Source organism: Lipotes vexillifer, unplaced genomic scaffold, assembly GCF_000442215.2.
Source record: "Lipotes vexillifer unplaced genomic scaffold, Lipotes_vexillifer_v1.1 scaffold7, whole genome shotgun sequence".
Classification (NCBI taxonomy): domain Eukaryota; kingdom Metazoa; phylum Chordata; class Mammalia; order Artiodactyla; family Lipotidae; genus Lipotes; species Lipotes vexillifer.
In genome coordinates, this window is record NW_006792683.1 from 5,872,646 (window position 1) to 5,887,395 (window position 14,750).

Sequence of the window (14,750 nt, forward strand, 5' to 3'; positions counted from 1 at the left end):
AATTTATTCTGTGGGCTATAAATTCCCTCTCTCTTCTTAAAAAAGGCCAGTAGAAAGTAAGTGATTTCTAACAGCACACCAGTTTTCATTTTATTTTTCAATTAAAGCATGTCTAACTTTCAACAGTTTTGGGTGCAAACTAAGAATAGATTCAACAAAAAGATATCACAAGATGCCTTTCACAGTTCTCTCTGTGGAAGCAAATATTGTAATTCATCATAATGTAAATACATGTAAAAGCTACTCTAATACTAGTCTAGGAAAATCATGTGAACATTCAAAAACTAGATGCTGCAAACCTTCTAAAGATTCTAATAGAATTCAGTGGCTAGAATCTGTTGCATCTGTTATCCAGGCAAGTCCAATTTGTCTCTTGGGGAAAGTCAAACTTCTAGCATCAAGTAAATTAATTTAGCCTGAGAGATCATTTTCCCATAAATGGATTAAGATACTAAAATATAAAAAGTGATTTGTCAAAGATTATAAAACTAACTTATTTCAAGTCAACGGTCAGATTTAGATCTGAATTTAGGTCTCCTGTGTCATGGCCCTGTGCTCTATACATCTCCCCAAGAGTAATCTAAAACCAAGTACAGTTGCTGTATTTCACACCAGCGCCAACAAGCAACACCTCAAAATGAGAATCAAAAAATTATACAAGCATCAGTAAAGGCACTCATTCAATACTTACAGTTGTTTTGGAACCAATGCACCGTAAGAGGACCAAAGAGTTATATCACACATCACACAGCCTTGAATAATTAATTTCCCTTTCCATGGAGAGATGAGAACTGTAAGAAATGAGGGTAAGAAAGAAACTGATTATTTTATTTGTGAACAAAACATTTACTTAAAGAAACAGCTAAAAGAACCAATTAAATAATTTCTTACCATTTTCTTTGAATTCAAGTCTATGGGGAAAGAAAAAGAAGCATATTTTAGAAGAGCAAAGGAAAGAAATCCAGTAAATCAAAGTATGTACATAGTTACTTACATGCTTTTATGATTATGAGCTGATGCTGCCATCTTTTTAGGTTCCCTGTACTGAAAAGCTACAATCACATAAGGACAGATCTGTCTGGGTCGCTCAATAACAGTGCTGCCTGAAAGTTCATAGATGTAGTACTGAAAGAAGCAAAATAAGTATTATCAGGGTAATACTACAGAATTCCACATGCATCAAGTTTATTTCAACCCTACGCAACCCCAAAATTTAACTCATTAGATTGAGAAATGATTTATTCCCAGGTGACTATACCTGACTCAGTTCAAAGGTGCGAAAATGACTTGTCTTGTGAGAAACCTTGTTAGTATTTACAGCCACGTGGCAATCATAGCCAGAAGATGGGCTGGTATAGTTAGTTGTATAATTCTCAGACACAAACTTGACTCTTCCCTAGAATGAAAATATTAAGACTAATCAAATGTTTTCAAACAGCAATAACCTTACTCTAGGATTTATTTAAAAGTAGCCTAATAAAGAACATATACACATGTTTGCTGTTAAGGTCCCGCCTCTTCATCAATAGGACCACCAAAGGCAATACTAAGAAGACAAATAATATAAATGGTACTTCAGTGAGCAATCAAACCCTGTATCCTCTCCCCACCCAACGGCTCATGAGGTTGGGCAGGGCTGGCTTCTCAGCAGTAAAGTAAGGAAGACTGAGAGCATATAGGCAGAAACGAAAAAGCAGTATCCACCAGACAGGGTGGGATACGGGGGCATGAAACCAATGGCGAGGCACAATCTGACATAAGCAAAAAAATGTTTGTTATCTGAGCTGACAGGCACGTTGTCTGCGGCAGAACTACAGCACTTATAACAGAGCAGGAGAGGGAAGAGTAAGGGAGGTAAGCAGTGACTATGAGCCAATGCAATGCTACTTTCCCTCCAGTTCTTGGGGACAAGTTTTGGAATATGAAGAGTTCACACTCTTAAAAAAATCAGTAGTGTTAGGTTTATAACCAAAGAACTTAAGATAGTAGGAAAGCTAAAACAAAAGCAAAAACAAAACAAGACCACAGAATATGTCCTCAAAAAGCCCCCCAACCTCTAAAATTAGAGTTATCCTACTATTTGAGTGAAAATTCTAATTGCGTGATTCATTTATACTGGACTATTTAAGGGCATTTAAAAATGTCTGAGATCATCAGCTGCAGGTGCCCCATGAAACTGTGAACAAGGTCTCAATGTTTTAGGGATTAAAAATATATATAAAGGTTTCTCATTTTGAGAATTTAAATCAATGAATGGTGCTTTCTAAATTCATCTCTTATAACTGAAATCACATTGCTTTATAAGCAGCTACTTGTTTTCTGTTAGTTACTATTTAAAAAGTGGCATTGTGGGACAGGGTGAGAGGAAAGCTTTTCACTGAATATCTGTTGTATTATTTTGAAGCTTTTTTTAAAAAACATATTCATAGATCATCTATAAAATGAATTTCAAAACAGCTTTGTCCGTAAAGGAAAGCAAAAAGCTGTTATTTTTTCTGACTTTAGATAGCTGTCTTTGGCAAGGACTATGTGTAGCAAATGATCTGCAAAGAACATTATCACAGACTGATAATCGTTCATTTTTAAAAGAAAAATTACATAGAAGCATATTTAGTCTTTACCTTAATTAGATTAAAAATTACAACATAACCAGACTTCCCATGATACCAAGGTCTTGCATGAAGATAGTCTGAGTATTTGGAAATGTATACACCTATAAAAGTATAAAAATAGATTGATTTACACTTTAAAAAGATTATTTACACATGGGTTACCTTTAACTGAACAAGACAACACAAAAGATAAATAAATGCTAACATTAAAAAACTATTTTGAAGCTTCTTACCTTTTAAAAACTATTTGAGATATTCTAAAGGTATGGAAACATTAGAGCTGAGATACAATATATCTGTTCGACAACCAACTTTCTATTTGGGTATGTTAAGTGTAAAAGGATAAGAGTATCACATTGTTGGAAAAGCCTTCGTGAGTCTGTTTTCTCTCCATGCAATCATTCAGTGAAAAGGCCTATAGTAATCTGATTCTCAAGTTATATAGAATATAATTATATAAAAAATCTCAGTAAGTATTCATATTTAAGAATGTGTGCTGAGGTCTACTACACTGCAGCTGTGTGCCAGACAGCAGTGCCACAAAGGCACATACAACGAGGTCCTGCCTTCAAGCAGCTTATTCTGCTGGGCTGTGAATTCCAGGGAGGCGGGGGTTATATTTGTTTTGTTCACCACTGTAGCCACATCACAGCCCACTGCAGCTTAATAGAGAAGTGAGTGTCAAGAGGGGAGAGACTCCTTTAAGTTACCACAGGAGAAGAGGATCCCCACACGGCAGCAGCAGTGAGAATAAGGAGGAAAGGACACATTTCAGAGATATTCCTGAAGTATCTCTTTTGAAATATAAAGGACAATGGTGAGGACATGGATACAGCAGACAGAGCAATAAACTTGTGGCCAGAAGATTGGGTTCCACTTCCAGGTTTCTCACTTACTGCTAATAATAACCATGTGACTGAGGAGTACGTCACTTAAACGGGCAGGGTGGGCATGAGTCACAGATACACAAATCACAGGGTTCTCAGGAAGATTTTAAAAGATCCATAAACTTTTAAAACTATAATACACTACAGTAATATAAAGGATTACTTTCATACACAGAACTATCCATTTCTATTTGAGCCCCAAACTATAGAACACACACAGGCAGTAGTGCTATTTGATTATTACCCCCAGTACACGGGATGAAGAAGACTGTGTATTTATAGGAGCAATCCAGCCTCTATCTACTCCACCACCCTACTGAAGCCAGCCTCTCAAACATCAACAATAAACTCATGCGATTGCAGTAAAGCACAAAAATGGCCTTAATGTTTAGAGATGTAAGCTGAGGTGTTTGCTTGTAATTCACTTTCACAATTTTCAGAAAAAAAAATTTTTTTAAGCAAATGAAGAGAATAATGCAAAACATTATCTGTTAAACGTAGGTGATAGGTGTATTATACTATGCTCTCTACTTTTTCTACGTTAGCATTTTTCATAATGAAAAGAAGCGGGGGTTAAAAAGAGTAGGGGAGATGGAAAAAAAGGTTTTAGGTAAACTGTTATTGGGGTTATGAACTTATCCCCTTTCATGTCCTTTAGAAGAGCTGAATATATGTTTAAAAAAACATTTGTTTTACACAGAGTTACCATATGAGCCAGCAATTCCACTCCTAGGTATAAACCCAACAGAAATGAAAAAACATGTCCACATAAAGACCTGTACCAGACTGTACATAGTAGCATTTTTTAAAATAGCCAAAAAGTAGACACAGCCAAATGTCCATCAAGGGCTGAACGGATAAAGAAAATGTGGTACAGTGGAATATTATTCAGTCAGAAAGGGAATGAAGTACATGCTACAACATGGATGAATCTCAAAAACACTAAGCTAAGTAAAAAAGTTAGTCACAAAAGGTCATATATGATTCCATCTACATGGAATGTCTGGAATAGGCCAATCCATAGGGGCAAAAAGTAGAGTACTGGTTGCTTAGGCTGGCGGGAGTGGGGAGTGACTGATGAAAATGGTCTAAAATTGATTGTGCTGATGGCTGCATATTCATTTTAGTGAATATGCTAAAAAAACTGTATACTTTAAACAGGTGAAATGAATGGTACATGAATGTTATCTCAATAAAGCTGTTATTTAAAAGAAATGGTCAGCAGGCCATGAAGCCCAGTAATCCTTCTCAGTGCTGACCTCCAACTTCTGTAGCATCTGACACTGCTAACACCCCTCCTTACAGCCTTCTGTTCTCTGTGTAACTCCACCTCCTGATTCTTCATCCCCTGGACTGCTCTCAACTCCCTCTTCCTAGCCTTGCCCCACGGCCCCATCCCTTACTCCCATAACCACCTGAAAGTTCTGTTCTTGCCATCTTTGCTGCCCCATTAAACAATGTTTTTGGCTTCAACTAACACCCACCCGCTGCCACCTTGAACCCCAACCTCCAGTTCTAATCCCTTTTCCAACTATTTTTACCACCATCAGGACAGCTTTTAGAAACACTTATGACCACCTCATTATTTCTCAAATTTAGCTCACGGAAGCAGTAGTGTTCATTTAGGTGTAAGCTCCAAGCTAAGCACCTGACACAGTCTCATGTAATCCTCACAGCAAATCTAGATGACAGTTTTATCTACTTTACAGATGAGGAAAGTGAAGCTTAAAGAAATTAGTGCTAATCCACATTCTTGACAATAAGATTACCTTTCTCTTTTAACTCAACAGCTTCCCTACAATTTCCTCTCCTCCTTGTCTCTCTTTTACTGACAATATCAATGCAGTGTAAGTTACCTTACATTTGATTCTTTGCTTTCTGTTACTCCTCACATTCCACAGCTGCCAAGGTGCGTCACTTCCATCTATTCTGTGTTCCTACTGCCATTATGATAATTCAGAAGAAATCCTCATTAGCCCCAGATGACTGCGCTAAACCCTTGGCACTGAAAGATACCTTCAGTACCTTTTCTAGTCCAACCATCCTTTGAAAAAAGATAACTCCTATTAGAAAATCTTAAGTCTTAGACTCAAAGCTCATTTATATGTTTAAAGGTCTGCTTCCAAAGATTACTATTTATCATCCATGAGACTAGCATTTAACATAGGTATCTTATGTAACTAACTAAACCCCACTTCACCTTGTAAAAGAGATTCCTTTTCCTTACAGACGTACCTTTCCCTGGGTCACCCAGAGTGGTGATAGCACTGCTGCCAACACAGAGTCCACGCTGACATACCAACTTTGCCTTAAACAAAAGATTGTACTTTGCTTATCATATCATTCTTGGGAGGGTCAATGAAATAGCTCGATAATCTATATACAAACTTTCAATACAGAATCTGTACATTGTATGCATTCATGGCACAAAGTAAGCTTATGTAAGGCAACTGTGTTTTAGTTAATATTAACAGTTCAAACGTTTTCGTGAAATTTTATTATTTCTGTTAACAAAAATGTCAGCAGCAAAACCAAATTAAACAAGCTCACAGATAATTCCTCTCTTGAAGATTTCTTTTTCAATTACAGCTTGGGAATCACTAAATTTGAAAATGTCTTATCTGCAAATGCCTTATTTTTTTAGTATGAATCCATAACATATCTTATTTGGAAGTTAAATAAACTCTCTAGTATTACTATATAATCCATAAGTTATATGGTAATGTTAATTATTCTTTAGCAAATCTATCCCTGTTCTTTAAAAATCATGACCCGAACCGAAATACTACCTTTGAATTACTTTAAGTTGGATTATAGATCTCTAGCATTGTTGAACTGCATCTAGAAGCCACACACATCTCTGGAGACATACCTGCACACAGTAGTTTCATTCTCCACAATTTAGGTACAACCAACAATATGGATGTTCAATTTTCAAAATAAGGCATGAAACAATTCCAAGTAACTAGAATGCTGAACGTGTTCATCTTGTCCCCAAAATCATGTAATTTAAACTTGAAAAACCTCCCCAAGAAATAGAAAATATCTATCTAAACAATGATCGAGAATAGAACATATCCATTCACTCCATTAAAAGTCATTATTAATACTTAAGAAATCTGTATTAATCAAAATCTCACCACGAGCTTACAAATGTGTTCAAGATAAAACTAAAGAAAACCTATGGAAATTTGTAGAAATCCAATCTCTTTCATGACAAGCTTTCACTGTCATTTACATTGCCACCAAACTAACAAAAAAGACTGATGAACTGGTAATTTTGGTAGACCTAAAATACCAATATTTAATTTTAATGATATAATTAATTTTGTACATTTACATCACAAAATTACTTTTCTACGACCGAATTCCCTTACCTGATTTTCAGTTTCAAACAGAAGAAACCCGTAAGTTTCTTGAAGTTCTTCGTGAGTATAGTTACTTGCTTTTTTTTCTTGGTAAAAAGTTTTGTACTGTATAAGGAGAGAATAATCAAATGTTATAAACATGTTGTTTTGCCTTGAAAATTAATTTTTAAAAATGCATCATCTGAATTCCTCCTGCTAAAAGACTAATGAAATTTATTATTTTTCTATTCCCTAGAATATATTATAATTACCTTTCAAGTGACTATTTCCAAGGATCTTTTATTTCAGCTGAAATGTGATAGTTGAAAAGAACTAGGCTTATATATCAAAAATAATGGGTCTATTTCTTTAACACTAAAATAAAACGAACACACAGACACAGTGTGTACCAAGCACCTCACCTCATTTAAGAAAATGTCATTTTTCACCAAAGTCACTTGACTGTACTGAAAACCATGCTCAGATGCAGAGTCCAAGTAAGAAGTATGGAGAATTGAAACTGCCCTCTGGAAGAGAGAGTCTGAACTCAAGGACACTGTCTCAAAAACTGTAAAACACAAACAAAAATAATGCAACTGTTTAAGATAACCAAAGGATGGGGAAAAGTGGCACACTAAATATCACTGAATACTGATACAGGAAATATATCATCTATGATAATAGGAAATAATTATCTACTTCCTTCCTGTATAATTAAGACATTTACAATGTGTTTTGGCTACCATATCTGGACTATCTTAAAAGATCTCACATGTGAAAATAACCGAAATGGATTATAACTGAGGGTGAATTACTTTTAATGCAAGAATAAATCCCTTTTGGTTTAAAGTTGGGTACTGTAACCATACTGGGTAAAAGCAGATGCAAATGTAGTGTCAAGCTGGTGGTCAGCAACTGCTTAGACCAATGCTTCTCATTCTTAAATTTTTTTAAACCTAAGCCACATTTTGAGAAACTTACCCTTCCTGTCTTCTCACCAAATCCCCAAGGAAGTCTGTTAGGTTCCTTGGAAGGAGCCTACTACTGCACACTCAGCAAACACATTAGAAATCATGTTTCTTTGGGGCTTCCTCGCCAGCCTGTACATGTCTATTAAAATTTACTTCTTATGGGCTGTATTATAAAATCATTATTTTACAAAAAGAAAACTTTATTACTTTTTTGGAAAGTGCTTTTTTCAAACCATATCAATCCAGTCATTCTCTTGATTGAGCCCTTGTGTCTTTTGATTTTACCAGTCCTCACTTAGCAAGAACTGAGCCTAATGAGTTCTCATAACATTTAACTATTCGATTTGTTTAATCCTTTCTATTGACATCCTCTCTATTCTCTTTAACAAGGTTCGGGGGAGGATACACACTGATTATTTGTAAATAATAGAGAGAATAATTTATGTAACACTGCAAGTTTGGGCCTTACAGTATAAATAAGTACATTAATATGGCTTCCTACTTATACCAGGACTCTGCCAATTACACTAAAGTTCAAAAGTTAAAGAAAACATAAGCTTTTTAATTAAAATTAATTTATGAACAACAGATTAAAAAACCCTAGACCATTACAGAAATCAAAACAAACATTTCAGTAACATTGACTTGGACTAAACTGTCCTAATGCTTCCGTTCCCAAGGTAATTTAAAAATGATTTTGATAACAATACTTCCTAGTATCAAAAATAAAAGATTATAAATAGCAAGGAAAGAAAGAAAAGAGGATGAAACACTTAAGAAGAATATTCTGAAGTTGGCACATCTGATCTATATCGATTGTATCTTACTTTTATTTTTCCTCAGTTTCACCTTCTCTCTTTCAATATCAGTATACCAGTGCTGTGAAAAATATGGATATTCTAAAGAGATTCAAATAGCAAAACACCAGTGATAACAATTCAAAAATTATGGCTTTCTTTAGCTACTTACTCAAAACAAACTGGGAAGCCTATGCACTTGCCAATTCCTTTTACAAATAATCTGTACAGCTAGCTCAAATGCAAATCAGGATTCCTTTAAAAATTATAATTTTGGAAAACTAGTATTAATTTTTTTCAAAGGCAATATAATATTTAAAGAATCTAATTATACTATGAGGCTCAATATTTGTGAAAGATGTTGCTTACAAGTGAAAGAAACAAAAGTTGTCATAGCTTTGGAAATGACCAATCTATAATAATCAACTTCCCTAAATTCTGCAAGATGTTCATAGATTTTAAGTTTCAGAAGTACTGAATACTACATATATCCCCAATTTTAAGTGTCAACGCACAATAATAAACTGAAAACTGTGAGAAATCATGCAATTTATAAAACCCTATCTAATACAATGTGGGGAGTACTGCTCCCAATAAAGCTAGGACTAATGGTAATGATTTAAAATAAACAAGGAGGAACAAGTAAGAAATGACTTATTTTGTACTTTTATATTGCAATTTCTAAAACTATTTATTTATGGTTAAAGAGGCTTCCTTTTAATGTCAGCACTCTCCAAAGAGCCATAAGTTAGAAAAGTAATAATTTTACAGTTGGCAGAAGGAAAAGCATATCCAAAGAGAAGTTAATGGAAAACCACAGTAAATCCTGAATCTTTCATGACTTCATAATAAATGACCTCAGTTATACTCTCAAGAAAGCACAAGTTTCCTGCTCTATAATTAAGGAGATAATGAGAATTTTATTGAGCAATCATTTGACATTGTCTCTTCCCACACAATGCGCTTTCATTTAACCACCTAAAACAAGTGTACAAAACGAGGAGCACTAAATAAATGGATAGTTTCATTTTTTGCTGAGCAATGCTCATGCTCTAGTTAAACATTCAAGATGATCAGAATATTAAGAGAAAGAAGAGGGAGCTATTCCACAAAGAAATCTAAAGCAACATCTAAGAAGGTAACTTGAAAAGTACCTGTCTGTAAAGCATAAAGAGTATCCCTTACGGTTTAAGTGACCAACAGAGAGCGCACGGAAAAAATTGAAGTTCAATCAAAAGGGCTCTGAAAACTGAGTTAATATTCTTTCCTGTAGCACCTGGCTTTGGGCATGTTTCTCTGCCATTTATGGATTTGATCTTAAAAGTTAGGTCAAGATTGGGCTTCCCTGATGGCACAGTGGTTGAGAGTCCGCCTGCCGATGCAGGGGACACGGGTTCCTGCCCCAGTTTGGGAAGATCCCACGTGCCAAGGAGCGGCTGGGCCCATGAGCCATGGCCGCTGAGCCTGCGCGTCCGGAGCCTGTGCTCCGCAATGGGAGAGGCCACAGCAGTGAGAGGCCTGCGTACCGAAAAAAAAAAAAAAATTTAGGTCAAGGTGGACACAGCAAGTTGGATTCTGCTCAAAGTGCCCTGCATCTCTCCCCCATCTCAAAATCCATGACAGGGATACTGAGTGTCTGATTTCGGGACACTTCTTTCTCTTTTTATAACTTCTAATAAGACAGATAAGAAAATCATAAACCAGTTTCTGATGCTATACCACAGGTATCTATTTTCCATTCTATAAGCATCTGGTCTGAAAGCAAATAATGAGACGAACAAACGTCAACAACTTAGATGTCACAGTAATCTAACAGAATCTAGCCACTTCTGCATTTCCCCCAGACTTACATGACCACAACTCCTGTTTGTGAATGAAGCAATAGCATTTATCAAAGACAGAAACACTCAGAACCCAACAATATGTGCCATTAAAGGCCCTTATTAGTAGAATGCAACCTACACCTTTTAATACTCTCCATGCCTATATACTTTATCTCCTCTAAGTAGGTCATTTGATAGTTGTTGAAGGAACAGCCCGTACTTTAATCACCTAATCCTAAAATGTATTACCCTTACTTTTAAGATATCAAAGGACTGCCAGTTAGATATACACAACTTTTTTAGAACACAATTTGGCAGAAAGTAACAAAAACTTAAATGGGCATACCAAATAACCATTCCATTTCTGGGAATCTATTCCTCAGAAATATTAGCATAAGTGCAGGGCTTGTATGTACAAGGGTGTTCCATGCACCAACACCTATAACAGCGAAACCACGGGAGACAACCTAAATTGCCATCAACAGGGAAACACCTTGCAATTACTAAATAAAAACAAAGTAAATCTGTATATACTGACGTACAAAGATATCTGTTGTATACTACTGAGTGAATAATATGTATTATATGTCATTTTGGTAAAAAAAAACATAAAAAATTATGTGTTTGGAAGTATACAGAAAAAGATGTAGAAAGATGGGAAATCCAACCGTTAACAGTATTTACACCAATGGTGATTGGGGAGTGGACAAAAAGGAGAACTTACACTTTTACCTTATATATATCACTACAATTTAGATTTTTCTTACATAAGCATGTATTACTTCTACTATTTAAAATATCTCAATTTAAAATCAAGTAAAATAAATCATAACTTCAAAGAAATACAAATAGAGGAGTGTGACAATTTCTCTTGAACATACACCTTTTCTGATGCAATTTGCAAACTTAATCACCTATCAATTTTGGACTAATAAGAAATCTGTAGCTACTGGAAGTTATAATTTTGTAAAAAGTCCTTTAATTTTACATGATCTATATTAAAATCTAAAAAACTGTACTGTGCAACTTTGGATTCATTAGTAAGAGCTTATAGCATTTAGTTTAATACCCACTCTTCTCTGATATGAACCTTGTCTCGGTCTTCTCTAACAGGGAATGTAGCTGGGAGGGTGGTCTTAATTCATTTTCACCAAGTATACCCCCAGAATTCTTGACATAGTCCTGTTCTCTGCTAATGTCATAAATGCTAAAATGAAAAAAGAAAAAATTAAATAATAAAGTGAATAGTTCTATTTCGGGCATGTCTACTATATAAATAATATTTATTGAGCATCTAGTTTGCATTAGGTACAATTTTGTAATGTTTCCCTTCTTGGTCAAGTCTCCAGAGCTAAAGACTAAATTTGCTGTATAAGAAGTAGTAACACACATAAACTGAAGTGGTTTTCCCCCAATTCTTTAATTTCTAAAGAAAATTTTCTTCACAGAGATAAACAGGATCAATTTTGCCTCATTGAAAAAAAACTTTCAAAATGCATACATTATAGAACCACACCCATGTTCTACTGGTTGGAAATAATAAAATCAAATAGAACACAAATAAAACCTCTCCCCACCCCTAAATAAGTAATATTTGATTCACCCTTCATTAAACAAAACTATTAGTGACGACTATTATGTATCTAGTACTATGCTATACCCTGGATTTTATCAAGACAAAGGAGAAAAAGTCTCTATGATAAAAGTGTCTGGGTGGCCTGGAGATCTTAGAATGTGCTCACAAAATACTCACTCCTAGAGTGAGTGTGTGACCTTTGGAAAGCAAGGGCTGTATCTCCTGGTGACAGCCCTCTCAAAGAGGAAAGCAGAGCTGGAAGTAAAGACCCTCCCAAACCAGATTACACTTGCAACTTAGAAAAGGAGTAGCAACAAAGGCACCATATTTTTAAAAACAATCCTCAGCTTCAGGAGCAGAGGAGGGAACCCTTAAGCCTGAAAACTGCTCTGTCGCATCCCTACACTGGGCTCAAACACATCTTCAGAGCTAGAATAAGATGAAGGCAGGGAGACTGCATCTTTTCCTTTGTCCTTGGTGAGAAAGCTTTCCCAGAATTCTCTCTGCAGGCACCCCATTCTCACCTCATTGGCCAGAACTGAGTCACATGTTTATTCCTAAAACAATCACTAACCAAAGAGAGTGGAATTACCACAATGAGCTTAGAGCAACTAACAGTCACACAGCCCCCCACTCTCACCCGCCCAAGCTGCTCCTGAAGCATGGGATCACCCCAAAACCTAGACAAAATTGTGGTTTGGGGGAAGGGAAGAAAAAGGGAGGTGATTGCTGGGAAGGCAGTCAACAACATTATCACACTAAGGTCTCAACAAGTTAGTGGTAGGTCTGCAATAGAATCCTGGGCTCCTGACTCCCAATTTAATTCTCCCCTCTTGACATAATGAATGATATAATCAATAATGCTACTTTTTCTAAAGAATCTTAAATATATCCACACAGTTCTACCTCAAATCCTTTTTGAAAAAAGGTGTACTATTATTCAACTATACCTGCTATTTTTTGTAAAGTATACTGAATTTCTCAAATAATGAACTGCTTGCAGTTCCTCGTGTGTATCATATTTCCACCTCTGCATTTGCTATTTCTATTGCCCTGAAAATGTATACACTAGTGCCCTTTTTTGGCTTCCTTATCATTTGAACTTACTTAGATTTCAAGTATCAGTGCCTCTCTGAAACCTTCCATGACATATCCCATCCCAATGACACTGGCTGTTGGTATCATTGGGTACCCACTGTATCATGTGCCAGACTCTCCCACATATTTATAGTACTGGTTTCGTTATAGATTTTTCTTCCTACCACTGGATTAGATGAAAACCTTTCTTGACTGGACCTTTATTTTCTACATACTTTCTCACTCTTTTTGTCTAATTGTTGTGGCTATTCTATTTCTTAGGAGAGTTCTTCAGCTTTATTATCTAATCCTTTCCTGCTTCCTGAATAATTTCTCTCCCTTCTTAAAAAATAGAATCTCTTCTTTTACGTAAGTTGAATTTTCTCTTTTCTCTTTAAAGATACTACAGTTTACAGATTCTTCTATTTCTATTCCACCCATATTCCTGCCCTGAGAAGTACTTGGTACCTCTAAATCCTGAGCCTTTTCCAGATTCTGTGGAGGGAAGCAGCTTGCTTCTCTTGTTGGCTTACCTCTCTTCAGCCTTCAGCATTCTCTAATCCACTGAATCATTTAGTAATTGACCACCTTCTTTTGTAGTTTCCCAAATACGGATTCCGTTTATCTTCTCATTTCTCAGTCTCTTGGTCTTTGTGGATTTATATCTTTACTCTTTTACTATAATCTTAGTGGAATTTCCAGAGGAGTGTACAACTGGAGGTGTCACAGACATAACTGAAGTGTCTACTTAATGTAAGTCTTAATTTCTTCAATCAAAAAGTGTGCAATATAACAGCTACCATGGTAGCTACTATCACCATTATTTTTAACTTTTATAATTATGAAGACCTCATTCTATTTACTTATTTATTTATCACAGAACTAATTACAGATCAAATCTTCAACAAATATTAATTTTAAAAGAATTAATTTTTAGTGTGTATTAACACGATAATCATTTACTCAAATACATGAAAAGAACAGTCAAAGTAGATCTTCAATGATTTCTTTCAGAGTATTTATCATGGTTTATAATTACATAATCATAATTATTTCACTCATGTCTATTGGCCTAATAAACAAAGCCTTATGAGGATAGGAATCATGCCTGTTTTGTCTACTTGTGATTACCCAGCATCAGCCCAATGCCTGGCACGCAGTGAATGTTCAGTAAATATGTATTTGATAATGAAATGAAAGAATAATACTTATGCAAGTTAATCCGTTCCAAAACTCAGGAAAAGGAAGAGCTTCCCAATTTTTTTTATAAAGCAGTCAAATGCTAACACCAAAATCTGACAAAACAAATACATAAGAAAGGAAACTATAGATCTATCTCATGAATATTGATACTAAAATCCTAAAATATATGTATTGGCAAAGAGAATCCATCAGGACACTAATATCATAACAGAAGTCAATTAAGGTACATTTTCGGAATGTATGAATTGGTTCAATAAATAGGAAATCCATAAATTTAACTAACCACATTAACAGGTCAAAGTTATCATGAGGGGCTGCTGGAACATGGGATGAGGTAGGAGAGCCACATGTCAGACTGTCCAAAGGAAGTTACTATATACTTCTTTCCAAACAGATGACTTAGATATCTAAGTTTTTGTTGCTGCACAGTAGTTTTTTCATTTATGTAGTATTATTT

General features: G+C 35.5%; 1 protein-coding gene across 1 annotated transcript in view; it reads right to left on the reverse strand.

Annotated features, from left to right (window-relative positions):
• Positions 1-13,643, reverse strand: part of TASOR2 (transcription activation suppressor family member 2) — a 53,512-nt gene extending 39,869 nt beyond the window's left edge. Inside the window, 10 exon segments of the mRNA XM_007465841.1 lie at positions 692-791; positions 892-911; positions 995-1,125; positions 1,259-1,396; positions 2,622-2,713; positions 5,735-5,807; positions 6,877-6,972; positions 7,269-7,414; positions 11,511-11,644; positions 13,624-13,643. Of these exon segments, the coding sequence (XP_007465903.1) occupies positions 692-791; positions 892-911; positions 995-1,125; positions 1,259-1,396; positions 2,622-2,713; positions 5,735-5,807; positions 6,877-6,972; positions 7,269-7,414; positions 11,511-11,644; positions 13,624-13,643 (950 nt within the window).
• Between the last annotated feature and the right edge of the window lie 1,107 nt (positions 13,644-14,750).